The sequence below is a fragment of the Chionomys nivalis genome, chromosome 19, assembly GCF_950005125.1.
Source record: "Chionomys nivalis chromosome 19, mChiNiv1.1, whole genome shotgun sequence".
Classification (NCBI taxonomy): Eukaryota; Metazoa; Chordata; class Mammalia; order Rodentia; family Cricetidae; genus Chionomys; species Chionomys nivalis.
The window spans coordinates 27,838,516-27,853,065 of NC_080104.1; the positions used below are offsets into that span (position 1 = coordinate 27,838,516).

At 36.1% G+C, this 14,550-nt stretch overlaps 1 protein-coding gene across 1 annotated transcript in view; it reads left to right on the forward strand.

Moving 5' to 3' along the window:
- The window catches only part of Khdrbs2 (KH RNA binding domain containing, signal transduction associated 2), a 363,837-nt gene that overhangs the window by 111,498 nt on the left and 237,789 nt on the right, over positions 1 to 14,550 (forward strand). The window contains exon 3 of the mRNA XM_057751463.1: positions 11,837 to 11,953. Within this exon, the coding sequence (XP_057607446.1) occupies positions 11,837 to 11,953 (117 nt within the window). The remainder of the gene's footprint in view (positions 1 to 11,836; positions 11,954 to 14,550) is intronic.

Below are 14,550 nucleotides of genomic sequence, written 5' to 3' on the forward strand. Positions count from 1 at the left end.
TAAAACTTTGAAGAAATTGTTTAAAAATACAATTGGCTTCCTCTGTAACAGCAAGTCTCCCAACAATGACACACAAACGTGTTCCCTTTTAGTACCAAATGCAAAATATATTGATTTTCTCTAAAGTATGTCATTTGCCATTTTGCATTAAGGCACTTTAAAACCTTTTAACTCTGCGGAAGCTGAAACTAAAGTACTTGAAATGTACATTTTGTGGCATAATTTCTTAAGAATATTTGATCACAGGTATAGAATAATGATTGCATTTAATGCACACTTTCATGAATTAACTTTTTCCTTCAATATCTGTCATGGTTTCTACATATAATTGCAAAATAGTCTTTTTTCTTCATCCTTCTTATACACAGTAAAGTATAAATTAAGGTATTTTATTTTATAAGTCAAATACTTAGCAATTTTCTATATATTTTGGAGGAAATGGTTATAAGTATTCTTTACCTACCTAGAAGAAAAAAACATAGTTCATATAAATTATGGATGTGAGAATTTAAATAACTGTTTTGCATATTTAATAGTAATATAATTCCCAAATGAAGCTGTATACTTCTGATAAATTTCTAAGAACTTGATGAAACGAAAGAAATGATAAACATAAAATTACATTTTATAATGTCAGCATTATTCACATATGATAAGAATCATAGGATTCTAAAGCGCAGTTAGAAATTGCAATGTTTTTTAGTCATGTAAAATCCACATTTTGGCCATTCCTAGTCATTAAAGCTAATATGATATCAGCAAAGTTGAAACTAATTTTATAAGCATGGTTCCATGTAAGTGTTCTTAGTGAGGAGTATTTATTGAGTCATTGCTAAAAGTAAAAATTCCATGTAATAATCCTGTATATGCATATGCAAATGTATGCCTAGATACCTTCTGTTCCCTTAAATCATAGTGATTTGACACCAAATCATACCACTGTCTGTCTCTATGTATTTTTTAACCTTCTTCTCCTCAGAGGTGACATTATGCCTACTGACACCACATAGTTCTAATATATTCTGTTTATTCCACAATCTCATATTAATAGATAATAGAACACTTCTCCTACTCTGCTCATTCATTATCTTATGGCTTATTTCATTTTAACTCATTGACTCATTGATGCCAGTTTCCAGATATGAATGTCATTAATTAGGACAGAATGAGGTTGAAGTTAACAAATTAAGACTTTATTCATAGTCAGTAGCAGTGCAATTAAGTAGCAAAAGGTACTTTTGACTGTTATTCACCAAGCAAATGCTACCTGGACTTAGGACAGATTGGGAGAATGGTCTGGCTACTGGGATATCTGGCTAAGTAGGATGCCTTTCAGGGCTAAGTGATAGTGGCGATATGTAACAGAGAAGGGGAGGATGAAGAGTGAAAATCATCCATTCAAAACTGGAGAATTTGCCTCATTCAGAAGAACAGGAGATTTTTACTGGTGGCTGGGACAAAGATGCAGATATACACATGAGTCCAGCTAGCCAGGAGCTCCTAACTTCAGTATCTTCCTGAAAACTGTCTCAAGCCTGGTTAACACACACACGCAGGCAAACACATACACAGATTCACACACACACACACACATACACACACACACACACACACACACCCCTATGGTTAGATCAGTAAGATTTTGACCTCTAAAGTCCCTGCTCTTCAGGATGTTGACTTTGTTTTTGTTTTTGAGACATGGTTTCTCTGTACCTTTGGAGCCTGTCCTGGAACTAGCTCTTGTAGGCCAGGCTGGTCTCGAACTCTCAGAGATCTGCCTGCCTCTGTCTCCCGAGTGCAGGATTAAGGGCGTGCACCACTACCACCTGGACACAAATAAGATGTTTACTAAATAAAAAAAAAATGTATGCTGTTGTGATGAATTCTATAACTATTGAACATTTGTAAGAATCTTTTGTTTGCTAAAGTTTTTTTTTGTTTTGTTTTTTTGTTTTTTTGTTTTTTTCTTTCTTTGTCCATGTAAATTAATGTGGAGTCTCCACTCTCTTCTGTTTGTCCTGGTATCCATATGAAGCCTCTTGGATGCAGTTTTGAATGTACTGAATCTACATTTTTGTTCTTTATTTTAAAAATGCCCCATGCTTATGCATACATACATAATGAGGTGTCACATCATCTTATTATGTGATCTAACATTTACCTTTTAGGCAAAATGTTTTTTCATCAAACACCTTCATTGAGATCATTCTCACATCTCACTGATTTGCCACTGATATATCAAAATCTAGAGACCACAGCCAGGCTGCTTCTTGCATGAGAGTACCAGAACATCACTATTCTGTATGTTACCTATAAAATTAAGAGAAAGCAAAGTAAAGCTTGATTTTACTCATGTGTGTTGACTTCCTCGACCCTCAGCTGCTAGTGAAGTCTGCATTCCCATTTTCATATGGAGTTTGAACCTCAAGCCAATAAAATGAGCACAGCGTTTAATCAGGACTACTGGTACCCAAGGATATCTTATGCTATTCAGACGTGTCGATAATAATACTGGAGGATAGGTGGTTGTTTGTAAATAACACTGAATCAATTTTTCACAGATCTTGTTCCATAGGACTCCAAGATCAAGGTGTCATCACGTTATTGTCTGTCTAGTGAGGACTCGCCATGTACTTAATAGATAGCATCTTTCTTTGTCCTGCATGGTCTATAGGATGAATGTGCTCCGGTCAGACTCGTTTTTAAGGGCTTTGATCTTAAACACGTAGGCAGAAGCCTCATGTCCTGACCATCTCACATAGGACTTAGCTCTCTCTAGCATATATAGATGAAATTGGGATAGTTAAGCAATTCCTAATAATATTTTTAAATGACGGAGATATTGTTAGAGAACAGCTAAGAAAACCTGATAGATACATGTTTGCAGTAAAAAAGGAGAGCATCAAAAGGTCAATAGATAGGAAGTCCCTTCTGAGACGGCAATCTACGCCTATAATTAGAAAAGAATACTTCTAATTACTAATATGTGAAATGGGAGAATAAACAAAAAGTACTAAAATAAAATTCTGCTAAAAATGGAAAATAAAATAATAGATCATTAAGAAAAAATAAAGTGAAGACAGATTCTTTACAAAGCTCTTCAAAACTGGCAAATGCTTAGGTTATGAGAAAGAAGAGATGAGATGACTGAACTTGGTAAGGGACATGGTGGCATCATTTCGAACCTTATCATTAAAATATGATGTACTACAATATGCACCTGTATGCTCACAAATCAAGTAACTTAAAACACTGGAAAGCATGCATAACAGGCACAGGTACAAGTGTTAATTTAAAAACTGTAGCAACAGTGAGAAGTCTCAGGGGCAGATTTCTTGTCCGTTTAGTTTCACTGGATGTTCAAAAGCAACTCCGGCACTGTGTAAGGACACTCAGCACATTGTTCCCTGTGCGAGCGTGAGGACCTGAGTTGATTTCCAGTATCCTATCAACAGCAGGTGTGACTGACTGTGTTCTTCTGTAACGATCCTGCTTGGGAGGCAGGCAGGGAGAGTTGGCTGGATAGCCGGCCTTGCCAATTTGATGAACTCTAGATTCAGTGAGAGATCATCTCACTGAACAGTCAAGAATAGCTGAAGAAGAAACCTGATGTCAACCTCTGCCCTCCACATGTATGCCTGCACACTCATACATGTTCCTGCATTCGTACAACTGTTGTGATCCTGTTGATGTGTTATGTGTGTAACTACAGTACTCTGAGTTCATGAGGGCCATAGCAATGCTGTGTCAGGAAGATGGTGTTTTACAACACTCTTTCACATTCTCCTCTGGGTCACCCTAAATTTATCAATAACAGCCTTAAGAAAATTTCTATCTGAGCATAACTTACTACTGTCTGATGGGTAGGCAAAGAGAACTTCAAAGGCTGGTCTCTGGCAGCTGATCTTTCCCTTACTGCTCTACAGTAGCCAGTAGATAGACTTTATGCATGAAACTGTTTGATGTCAGCCTGGGTCCTAAGGCGTTTGGTGCTGAAGAAAATATTCTGGAACTCCAGTGATGAGGATTTACAGGTTCTCTTGCAGGGTTATTTCAGCCTTTCAACTACTCCTCACACTCTCTTATCTACTCACACTCCTGCCTGGAAGCCCTGGAACTAAGCAACTGAATTTTCTATTGTCAGGTAACTGCCTCTATCCAAACTGTAATAGGTAGTCAGGGAATCAGCTCCAGCACCCGCTGGGCCAGTCAGCATCTAAGTACTAGGAGTAGCCAGGGTCACTGGAACTCAGTCCTTTGCTGCAGACAGATCCCAGCAAGCAGACAAGATCTGCATCAGCTGAGCATGCAAATTATCTGCAATAGGACATTTAGCTGTCAGACAGTGGCTGTCATCACTGCTCTTAGAAGTCAGACATAGTGAGTCAACCAAGTGTCAAGGGCAAGATGGCCTGCTTGGGTTCTTAGGGACAGGGATCTGGTGCCCTTCAGTGGTCAGTCACACTTCTTAAGCTGTTAAGCAATCAGAGACAGGCACCCCACCCACTGCACTAGTTCTGCACTCAGTCTGTTCCTCCTCTTTTCTATGCTGCTTCTGCCTTTGTCTTCTGTTCTGAACATACACCACTGAAAATGTGTGAGCAAAGACTACCCAGGAGAAGCCTTTGATGTCTTGATGTTGCAACACAGGAGAAAGAGCACAGAGGTGCTTTTGGAACAGCTTGTAGCCCCAGAGCATCTTCTGACACCTTTGTCTCCCACCCCTGGTGTGACTTTGAAGCAGTCACACCTCAGCAGGAATCGTTCTGTCCCCAGAACCTCCTGGGGACAGACTCCAGCAGCTCAGGAGGCTGACTGTGCAGCCCCTGATTCATAGTGATAACTTCAGCAATGTGTCAAAGATGCTCCCTCTTGTTTTCCTGGTTCTATATTATTCCTCCAGGAGAAAAACAAGCAGCAAAAACAAAAATCTCTTGGCCTTTTTTTTTTTTTTTTTTTATTTTCTTCTCTAAATCTTAGTGTTTCTCTGAGCTCTCTCCCAGGCTTCTTTCTTTACCTTTTTCTGCTTGTGTAATGTAATTTAAGTTGTTTTTCTACCTAGGAACTGGGCATCTGTTATTAAATATTTATCATCATCTTCCATTTCTCAGTGTGCATGACTTCTAGGACTTCTGGATTTCTGTTTTCAGTGTCACCATAGTTGAACATATTTCAAAATGTCCTCAACAGTTTGGTTCTATGTATAATTATTATTATTATTTTTTTTTTTTGGTTTTTGGTTTTTCGAGACAGGGTTTCTCTGTGGCTTTGGAGCCTGTCCTGGAACTAGCTCTTGTAGACCAGGCTGGTCTCGAACTCACAGAGATCCGCCTGCCTCCTACTCCCGAGTGCTGGGATTAAAGGCGTGCGCCACCACCGCCCGGCTATGTATAATTATTTTGCTAATACTAAATATTTTTTTCATGTCTGCTCCAAATATATGTTATTATGTTTTATATTGGTGAACAAGAAAATATAATTTGTTGAGGCCCACATTTACCAGATCACCCCAAGCCTGTACTAGGTCATGCCTAATTGCCAACACCTTTGCATCACTCTTCCTGTGTCCTCCATTGGACAGTTTTCTGTTTGCACGCTTGTTACTGCTCATCAAGGGACACTAAACATTTTGTATTGGGCTCTAAAAATTTTATGGCGGCGAATTCTACAGCATATTATTCAAAATTTCCCATTCATAACTTTTTAAATATCTCTCTCACTTCCTCACTCAATAAGAAAATGGAAGGAAGAGTGGACCTCATAGTTTTCTTCCATCCTTTGTTTGGATCCTCCAAGGTCTTAATCTGTACTCATTTAACAGCATTTACCATATTTGAATAATTATGTAGCACTTTATATGTAAGGCTCCTTTCCATTTAGTGAAGTTGTAAGATTTTGGAAAGTTTTAAAAAAATAGAGTTACATTTTTATTCTACATTTCCGAAGTAATTTAGGGGGAATAAATAATTGTTTCATATTCTAAATCTTATTTTATGTATATATGTATGCATATATAAATATATATTAATTTATATATAAATTAGTTTTATGGCAATATAATGTTCTTCATTTTAATGGCTAATCCTAAATAATTCTAAAACATTCTTTTCCATTTTGTGCTTTGTCTTTTTGTGACTGCTACTGAAGCTCAAGTATTTATTTTCATATTGTGGTGTCCCTCATGAGCCCAGGCTTATCTTCAGCTTGAGGTCCTGCAGCTTCAGCCTCCTAGAAGCTGGACCACACACCTGTGCCACAGTGCTCTACACAAAGTTTCCTTTTAAAATCAATACAACATACCCTCCATTTAAATGCAATTAGACTCTTCTACTCTATTCAAATTAATTTCTCTCCTTCCTTGCCAACACTCTCTGGTGCTGCTGTGGTGAATACTTGAGTATTGTCATTTCAGCTCCACTGATTCAGAAATACCAGTTCTTACACTTTCTCTGTGCCTACACCCTCATTTCCACTGCTTTGTTTTAATGCGAAGAAACAAAAGTTAAAGTGCTAAAGCTTGACTTGGTGCTGTGTTCTCAAAGCAGAGAAGAGAAGATCTATGACTTCCTTCTCACACTAAGTGTTCCGCCTTCAAGCCAGTACTGGAATAAACATAAAGAGTTCAAGGTTTAGCAAGAATGAGGACTGGAGTTTGGAAGGACCAGGAATTATGGCGGCTGCACAGCTGCATCATATCAAAGGAGACTGACAGAAGTCCGGCAGAGACCTCAGTCTGGCAATACTTCACAGATGGTGCTGCTCACCAAAGTCCTCTCGGGCGGGCAGAAGCAGACCCTGTGCCTGAAGTGAAGGGAGGAAGTGAACCATCTCCCTTTTCTGAGAAGGGCGAGATCACTACTGGAATTCATGTGCAAGTGTGACATTTTAGCAGGGTTATTTCACATGAATACTGATGAACAGCTCATACTTCCTCATTAGCCTTGAGAGAAACTGGAAAATTAGAAGTCTCAAATAGGACATTCTTGGATACTCAGAGAATAAACTGGCTAATTTATAAGCATGAATGTCAAACATTATTATTGCTTAACTGTGAATTGCTCTTTGGATTAATTTGTTAAAAAATTCCTATTTTTTCCCTTAATATGGCCTTAGATTTCTGATAATAAATTATTTTGTCATTAATTATGTGTTATTGCTTTTGAAATCAATTAATGTGGAAATTAGAGATACTTTCCATGTAATAATTTGATGATTTCTATAAAGTTTAAAGTGTGATAATGTTGCTCACAAGATACTGAGATAAAGAAATTTTTCCAAATGATTGTTCAGTGACTTCAAAATGGTTGACATACACATTTAATTTTCTTGAAACATAAATAATATCTTCAAACTATTTAAAGATATTTAATATAGAGAAACCATAATTGTATTCACTATTTGCCATCTTAAAAATCTCGGAATTTTTACCATAAAGGGATGTTGGATTTTGTCAAATGCTTTTTTAGCATCTAATGAAATGATCATGTGTTTTTGTTCTTTCAGTTTATTTATGTGATGGATTACATTGATAGATTTGCTCTCTATTTCATCTGGCTAACTGTAACCTGTTGTTGCAGGATCCATCATCCCACAAAATTTCTGGTGTGGAATATATATATACATACATATATATATATATATATATATATATATATATATATATCATATGCCTAGTAAATCAGTCAATTTTTAAAGATTGAACAAGTTGGGGAAGATTTTGGCTTCCTAGTGGGCTGAACTTCCAATATTTTCTTTAAACATTTTATTTGACCCTTTGCTTCAAATTCATAATCTCTCAGTCACGATTACACTTATCAATCTAGATAGGAGACGAGCACAGTGACACTCAGAGTGAATTTTCCCTTTTAAAAACATCTTTCTGTTAGTTAGGCTGCCTGGATTTAAAAAAAAAAAAGATGTTAATATTTGCATTCTTAAGCTAACGACCAATGCTTGAGAGGCCATGGGACACAGAATAAAGAAATCACTAACATAACTCTGAAAAAAATCAGAACATTCTTTTACCTTAACCTGTTTATGTCATAACAACTCAAAAGTACAAACGAAAGAAGGGCTGCCCAGGGCATGATAGGGCAGAATGAGTGGCCACCAAGCATGGAGTGAGACCTCAGTGTCTTAGAGATACTGGCTTGGAGATCCCAGGCAGAAAAAAGCCAGCATTGAGACCCAACATGTGCTGCATCTCCAGGCTCCGGCATGTCAGCATCCTTCGATAGTGGGCTAGTATTGGAAGCATATAGCAGAGAAAATTCTGAAGTATCCTCTAGAAACCAATTAACAAATTATGTAAAGCAATGTGTCAAAATTAAGTCACAACAATGTAAACACCTTAGTGGTCTGATGTTATCTCCTTAGTGTAATATACAAAAAGTAAAATGTGATAAGAAATATAAAAATAATATATAAAGGTGACTAGGTGGGCTCAGTAGCACTGGGAAATTTATGGGTACTACCATTTTGACTTATGTTATGTGTTTGCATTCACCAAAATGGTGGTGAAGTCACACATATTTATGTAGTCTCTATATTTATAATGTCATTCACCAGCATGGTGACAAACATTGTTACTTTCTGTTTTATGAGCTCAGCTGCATGGTAAACTAGAGCCTCTATCAGGGCACTAGTCTCTGTACCACGTACCACAGTTTAAATGTGTACAATTTCACACTTGACTTTAATATTTTAACTTCCCCTCAATTTCAAGACACAAGATGTTGCTTGGTGCCATTTTACTCCACTCAAGAACAGCACGGTATGAGATCAGACAGATCTTTGTGTCTCCGTGTTGGCTGGGATTTAAGACCTTTGGAAAGTAGTTTGTTAAAACAGTTCATCCTAATTTAAAATCTCAGTTTCTTTATGTGCACTTGTTCACAGTTTGAAAAGCAGCCGCTGGGTGACATCGTCTAAGGCAGCCTGACTTAAACACACCAGGAGACTGTTTTAGTTCTTTCTGCTCCCTGACGCCAGGATTCCCAGGTTCTCTGAGGCAGCTGGGTAGAGAAGGAACGAAGGTGGAATCTCATGCCCAGAAAAAGAAGACAAGATGTTAAATTAAGCTTACCTTTAAGACCCACACTGTTTAATCTCTCCTTAGAGAGACAGGGAGTAGGATGTGGTGGCAGGGTGGGGGCATTAAACAGAGTTAAGGAGACTCTGAGCCAGCCAGGGGATTTGGTTTTCTTTCTTTAGCTTCAGTTTCTTGGTCTCTCTTATTATCTGTCTCTAGTTGACCCTTGGTGTCTTTCTCTGAATCTGCCAGTTCAAACTTCCTACTGCTCATCAATTATTACATATTTATGCAGGCAAGTGGCTCTAGTCTTTAATTTTAGACATTATAGTTATTTATATTTTTGTGGGTTTTTTGTTTGTTTGTTTGTTTTTCTCTGTAGTTTTGGAGTCTGTCCTGGAACTAGCTCTTGTAAACCAGGCTGCCTCTAACTAACAGAGATCTTCCTGCCTCTGCCTCCTGTGTATTGGGATTAAAGGTGTGTGCCACTACCACCTGGCTCATTGTAGATTCTTGATGATAGTCAGTTTGTTATCTATGTAAAGAGTATTTATTCCATCCCAGCACTTGGGAGGCAGAGGCAGGCGGATCTTTGTGAGTTCGAGACCAGCCTGGTCTACAAGAGCTAGTTCCAGGACAGGCTCCAAAACCACAGAGAAACCCTGTCTCAAAAAACCAAAAAAAAAAAAAAAAGAGTATTTATTCCTATCTATGACTTTTAATTTCAATATATAAAACATGATTTGAGATCAATAGTTTAATATATATATATATAAATGAGTCATAATTTGGTATATGTTTACTAGCCTAAGTTTGCCAAAGTGGTTGTGTATGATTTCTCACTACAGTTTCTATAAGTTTATCTTTTAGCTTGAGGTCTACAGTCTCAACCAGATTTTGTTTTTGTTTTTGATTTTTTTTTGGTCTTTTTTTTTATCTAAAATATTTCTTCTTTGTTTTGTTTCTGGTTTTTTATATTGATTTTATTTAGCATAATTTGTTGAAAGACTTTTCAAGATTTTTTCTTTTTCATTGGTACATCTGTAGGAAATAAGTTGATGGTCTATGTGTCATCATTTTAGAAAGTAAATTGATTCCTTTGTCTAATACCTGTATGGGAAACAATCTGCATCCCAATGTAGTATTAAATAATTGTGCTCAGAGTAAATAGGCTCTCTTTATCACAGATCTATGAAAAAGTATTTAATGCTAACATTAAGTATAATGTATGTATTTTAAAAAATGTTTTGTGATATTGTTTATTAAGCAACTTTACTAGTTATTAAATATAATACATCTATCTAAATTAAACAATCCATCTATTTCTATTTTGTTCAGAGGTCTACAACTATCTCTATGATCAAGTTTTGAAATATTTCACCACACACAAAGAAATGCAGTAATTATTATTCGTTGCCCATTCCTCACTCTTTTCTTACCTAACTTCTTTTCCAATCCTATACCAGAACTGATAATGCTTCTCCCCAGACCTGGTGGCAAAGTACTCTAATTAATGCTCACTGGTCAGCTGAGGCAGGAGGAAGGCAAAGTCTGCCTGAGTTGCAGAATGGATTTGAGGCTAGCCTTGGGACTTTCAGAGACCCTGCTTCAAAATAAAAACTAAAGAGGTAGACCTACAGCTCAGTGGTAAAACACACACCTGACATGTGCAAGATTTTAAGATCAGTTTCTAATAGCAACAAAAGGAAAACTGGTCTTTCTCATTGTAAGATCATGATTTTAAAATAGTTATCCTTTATGAATATAACACTTTGCATTGTATCTTACACTCTAGGTTTTGGATATAATTTTATTTATTATAGCATAAATGAAAATTTCATTTTTAGTGAACAATATCAATCCCTCTGTTTATGTCATTATTTAGAAGTAATTAACAAATTATGTATAGGATATGTGTGTATGATAGTCTTTTTAATTTTTGTTTAAATGCTCAGATCTATTTTCTGATACTAAATATTAATAGAATAAAATATTGAATAGTAATTTAGTCCCTCTTTTCCTAATCATGATATTTGTTGTATAATAATATAAACATATACAATGCTAAACAAAAGAATCACATATTATTTTATTTTTATTTTTTTTAATTTTATTGAGCTATACATTTTTTTCTGCTCCCCTCCCTGCATCTCCCCTCCCCTTCAACCTTGGTCCCCATACTCCCAATTTTCTCAGGAGATCTTGTCTTTTACTACTTCCCATGTAGATTAGATCCACGTATGTCTCTCTTAGAGTCCTCATTGTTGTCTGCGTTCTCTGGGATTGTGATTTGTAGGCTGGTTTTCTTTGCTTTATGTTTAAATACCACTTATGAGCAAGTACATATAATAATTGTCTTTCTGGGTCTGTTGTGGTGGCATATTTTATTTTAAAATAAGTTAAATTGTGTTAACTTTTTCAGTTTTGAGGGTCCTTGGATTTGTGGGGTTTTTTTGCTGTTAAAACCTGGTGACACTGAGAGCCTTGAGACATTGGTGTAGACTGTATAAACCTTTCACTTTCTTTTTATTCCTGTGACATATCTGGTTATTGGAATAAATAGTATTTTCATTGTACTCCTGATCTTGGCTCTCTTTTAGGAAGTAGTATTCTTTTCAAAGTTCTCTCGGATTGGAGTTCTGAAGTAGTTTCAGGTGCTTTTGTCTGTACATGTGCAAATGTGTAATTATGTGTGGGTATATGCCTCATCGCTTCTTAAGGATAAAGTTATCATTAGTTATACTTGATACAAATTATACGTTTACATTCCCTTAATTCAGGCATTCTGTTGATTTTGTTTTCTAGTTCAATTTCGTTGGGAAATTGCTTGGACCAAGAGGAAACTCCTTGAAGAGGCTACAGGAAGAAACAGGTGCTAAGATGTCTATCTTGGGCAAAGGATCGATGCGCGATAAAGCAAAGGTACTGAGTTTTGAGGTTGCTTCATGGAAGAGGCTCCGCAATATTGGGGGCCCTATTTACAATTCACAGAAGGCTTTTCCCATTTCTTGTGTCTTTCCTTTCTGGCACCACACTGCTACCCATCCTGATGTCTCTGTCTCCTTCAATCATTGTTCCTGACTCCTGCTCCTCGGTACATAGTTCCTGTGTTGCCTTTGCCTACTTAGCTCTGTAGGTAGCTGTCATATAGCTGCACTTCTTTAAAACCTCTGTGGGATATGTCTATAGATTAGTACTTGGGTTTTATAACTCCCTACTTGGACACTTTCCCTTCTATCCAGCAGTCACAACTATTCTCTCATTTTCTTCTCTGTTTCACTTTGATCCACTTGACTGATATATTAATCATAAGAAAATTCTGCTTAAGCCTTACAAGATTTCAGTCATGTTATGACAAAATACTTGACTCAAAGACAAAGAAACTTGAGGTTTGAAGTTTATAATAATTTATTTCACATCTGAGCAACTTAACTTCTCATGTTATAAAGTGCTATCGTGTGTTTGAATTCAGTGTTTGTAGAGATCTATTCACAAGGAATCCCAGAATAAGCAGTGGAATGTGTAGAGTTGCATCATTTGACCAGACCATATTTTTACCATTTTGTATATTACACTCTTAAGGGAAATGACCATAAGAATGCTTGGAAATTATGTATGGGTTTTCTCTCTAAACTATTAAGGAGGGATCTAAAATGAATAATTTGAAAATGAAAAATGTCACTAAGCCAGTCAACAATTTGTCATTCATATATTTATTATTTTATAATTTTTTGAAGTACTTAAATATTGAATAAGCCACCTAAATCGACACTTTTTACAGTGATGCAATAGTCAAATCTCCAAATTCCAAAAGTAATAATTTTACTGATCTTTAATTCTGGATGCTTGTGATTGTGTAAAGTTACAGAAATGACTAAATTGTTGCCATTCTTGTTACACCGACTTCTTTAAGAAAAAACAGTGTAAACATTTAAGAGCAGGTAGCTATAAAATAAATTATTGCCCCTTGTCACAATCCAGTTTACATGTTCTGCACACACAAGCTGAAGTGGAATCATTTCAATTTATTTTCAAGTATTCTCTAACATTGAATATTTAGTTATTTAATATAGGACATAATATGTGAATTTGCTATGTTCTCCAACTGTCTCAAATTCTTATTAATGGTATAGGTTTTAAAACTAAAGATTAGATTCAGCATCGTATCCCCTGAAAAGTTTCTTGAACTCTGCAGTATCTTAAAATCTCTTTTGCACTTAGAGCTCAGCTGACTGATTTATTTATCTGTATATCTCACTGAAAGCTCAACTCTCCCAGCATGGAAGTGACCCAAGTAGCCTTACACATTGGGGAACCTCCATGCTATTCCTCACTGCCCTTTAAAGTAGATAAATGCCTACTTTTCATCTCTATATACTACTACATTTTTATTCATGAAGTACTACATTGGATTCCCCTTTCCCTGGAAGCATGTTAGGTACCAGAAACATTCTCTAAAAACACAATAGGAAACATATTTGCTTCCATTTAATTTCTATTAGGTTTAACTTACTTTATTACTTAAAATTCTGTCTCAAACATAGTTGGCTTTGTTTGTAATGTTTTCAGTTTTCATTACAAAATTAAATGAAAAATGCAATGCTGAATAATGATGTTGCGCCATGAAAGTAAACCTCAGCACACATTCAGTATAAGAGACACACTAACGAATCATAACTACAGACATGGATTGGAAGGGTTTTTGGTAAATATTTGATTAAAATAAAGATAAATTCTCAGAAAGTATTGATGACTTTGTTGCTATTTTGGTTTCTTGTAAAATGACTGACTTTATTTGATTTTTTAAAATGTGTAAGTAAAACTCATCTGATTTCCAAATGAATATATAAAGGTGTATGTATATATTCAGTCATGTAATAGACTTAATTACAGGTATTAATTTCAATAGTATTCATTAAACATCCTATGGTCTGCCTATTGATTAAAAATATGTTTCCCTTATAACTTATGTTCTGATGAAAGGGCAGACAACATATAATTGAATGTATTATGAATTGTAATATTTTGACAATTTTTAGAACTAAGATAAAATAGGAAGAGAGAAGAAACAATATTTTTACAATGGGATCAAAATGACTGCTGGGGAAGAGAGAATCAACCAGGAAACAGGACTGAGAGAGAATGCCAAGCGAGATGGTTCTGAGAGAGATTGTGCACAGTCATATTTAACTTTATAATAACTACAGTAGCAAGCATAGCTGTAGCATTGTTTGCTAATCACAGTTTAGGAAATTTATTCTACTTTGGGTGTAATCAGATTGTTAGCCCATAGCAATGACAAAACTTACTACAAACTGTGTTCCTCACGATACCACTCTCCAGTCTCTGTGGATGTGTTCTCCTCATTAGATGACTCCCAAAGTCTGGGACTGATTTTTAGGCTCTCTTCTTCCCTTCACGCATTCTATTATCTACATGCTTCTGAGTAGAAGTGATGTTGGTGACTGTCTAGTCTCCTTTGTTATGAAGTTCAGAGTTTCATTATTTACCTATCTAAA